General features: G+C 38.9%; 1 protein-coding gene across 1 annotated transcript; it reads right to left on the bottom strand.

Moving 5' to 3' along the window:
- Positions 1–217: 217 nt before the first annotated feature.
- LOC122930709 (olfactory receptor 49-like) lies at positions 218–1,201 on the bottom strand. The gene has a single exon (XM_044284270.1). The coding sequence runs from the start codon at positions 1,196–1,198 to the stop codon at positions 218–220; it is 981 nt and encodes a 326-aa protein (XP_044140205.1). The 5' UTR covers positions 1,199–1,201.
- Positions 1,202–2,108: the final 907 nt, after the last annotated feature.

Raw genomic sequence — 2,108 nt, 5'->3', positions numbered from 1 at the left:
ATCTGATGGAAATTACCATATATGTCCACACTTATCCAACTATTATATTACACTTTTACTGGGATGGGGACCCTACCAACCTTGATCCAGCCCTGTGGTCTAGCAGTGGTATCACCTAATGTTTTTGTTACTTGCCTCCCATTTTTACATCTAAACATTCGAGTCACACCATGATTAATTAAGTAAATCTAATTTCAACCAACCAATTTCAAAAATTTCAACCAGTTCTACTGTTATTGACTTTCTTGGCTCCATATATTGTGGGGAACAGATGTAGTTTCTGGAGATGTTGAATCAGTTTCACCTTCAGGGCTTTAGTTCTTATTCCATAGATCAGAGGGTTAAATAATAGAGGGGTGACCAAGCCAACAACTGATATAATATTATGAGCAGTGACAGGAAGTTTATGGCCATTCAATCTATAACGAATGAAAACAAACAAAATTCCCATCATGAAAACCGAAAAACTGATTATGTGGGTCATCACGGTGTGGACTGCTTTCTTTCGAGATTCCTTAGAAAGCTTGACGCATATAAAATAAACCTTCAGGTATGAAAAGACTATAACAGAGGTGGTCAAACTTAAGTAAGTGCTCCACACGGACTCTCCATGCACTTTATTTAAGGTTGTGTCCCCACAGGAGAGGATTACTAAGGACATTTTATCGCAGAAAATATTTTGGATTTGGTTTCCGCAAAAGTAAAGCCTTGCGGTTAGCATGATGCCGATGGAGACGGCAGTTACAGAAAAGATCAGGCATACAATTATGAGTTTAACAGCCATCTCATTAGTCATCAGGTTGCGGTATCTCAATGGGTGACAAACAGCCAGAAACCGGTCATACGCCATGAGAGTGAAGTTGGCTATTTCCATGTAGGCACAAAAAAGGAGACAGTAGGACTGAACTAAACAACCTACTAAGGAGATTGTCTTCGTGGACATCAACAAGTCAATCAGTAATTTGGGAAAAAATGATGAGCTCCCGAATATCTCATTGAGGATCAAGCTAGAAATGAAGATGTACATGGGCTCATGAAGGCTTCGATCAGTCAACACCAGAAACACGATAGTTGAATTCAGAAGCATGATGAACCCATACACGATGAAGGACAGAAACCAGTATAGATGCTTAACTTTTTCCATCTCCACAAGTCCTAGAAGCAGAAAGGTGGAGCTGACGTTGGTCACCGATCCCATGTTCTTTCGTCTTCAGGTTCAAGATCCACATGAAAGGTCAGTTAGTAGGATACTATTTAATAAAAAAAAATATATATAAAACTATTAGAAAAACTATTTATATATGGTTAATAACAGAAATGTTCAGTTCCACAGATTATAATGTAGTGTTAATGGAGAAGGGAGAAATCCCTATGAAATTTACCGTGACCGTGACAGAAGTTGACTCCAAATATTAAAATTAATCCATAGCTGAATCATCCATCTCAAGAAAGCTAAAGCTGTTTACAGACATAAAATTTTAATTGTCTGGCTACACTTTTAGACCATACTATAAACATCCAAGTAATCTTTATATATTGTAGACTGGCTAGGTGGGTGCCTAGCTGTCTAATGAGTTCCTGCTTTAATGCCATGGATTGGAGGAATCTAAGTGAGATCTAACTGTTTTTAGAGGTAGGGGGCTCCTTTGGTCACCTCATCGACCAACCCCCAAAATGATCCTGGAGTGACAGTGGTTGCTGTGGCAGTCAGAGGTCTAGCTGATCATCTACAGAAGCCTATTAGATCCTGCCAGGGTCTAATAGGCTACTTCATTTCGAAGTAGAGTAGTGTATTAAGTTAACCATCAATCACTGATACAAGTTCCCTTTTGGGTTTAAAAAGGTTATAAAAAATTTCTATAAAAGGTTGTGAAAAAATGCTTTGATGATGGGATGTGATAAGGAGAAAAACTAAGAACATTGCCAACAAAATAGTCCAGTTACTAAGGGGTTGGTGAATATGAATGCTGCATGGGGGTGCTGCAGGGAAATTGAGCCCTTACTTGTAGAGGTCTCATTGGGAGGACACTTTATGCTCAGCTTATACTCATGATATAATTAAATTTGATTTGGCAGCAGCTGCCTGGCACTGGTTGCTAAAGTTCTGC

This window comes from Bufo gargarizans, chromosome 3 (genome assembly GCF_014858855.1).
Source record: "Bufo gargarizans isolate SCDJY-AF-19 chromosome 3, ASM1485885v1, whole genome shotgun sequence".
NCBI lineage: Eukaryota > Metazoa > Chordata > Amphibia > Anura > Bufonidae > Bufo > Bufo gargarizans.
Note: the sequence above shows the minus strand (reverse complement) of the source record. Positions and strands in the feature narration are given on the sequence as shown.

Coding starts and splice junctions, on each gene's coding strand:
- LOC122930709 (XM_044284270.1), bottom strand. CDS start 1,198: ATGGGATCGGTGACCAACGTCAGCTCCACCTTTCTGCTTCTAGGACTT.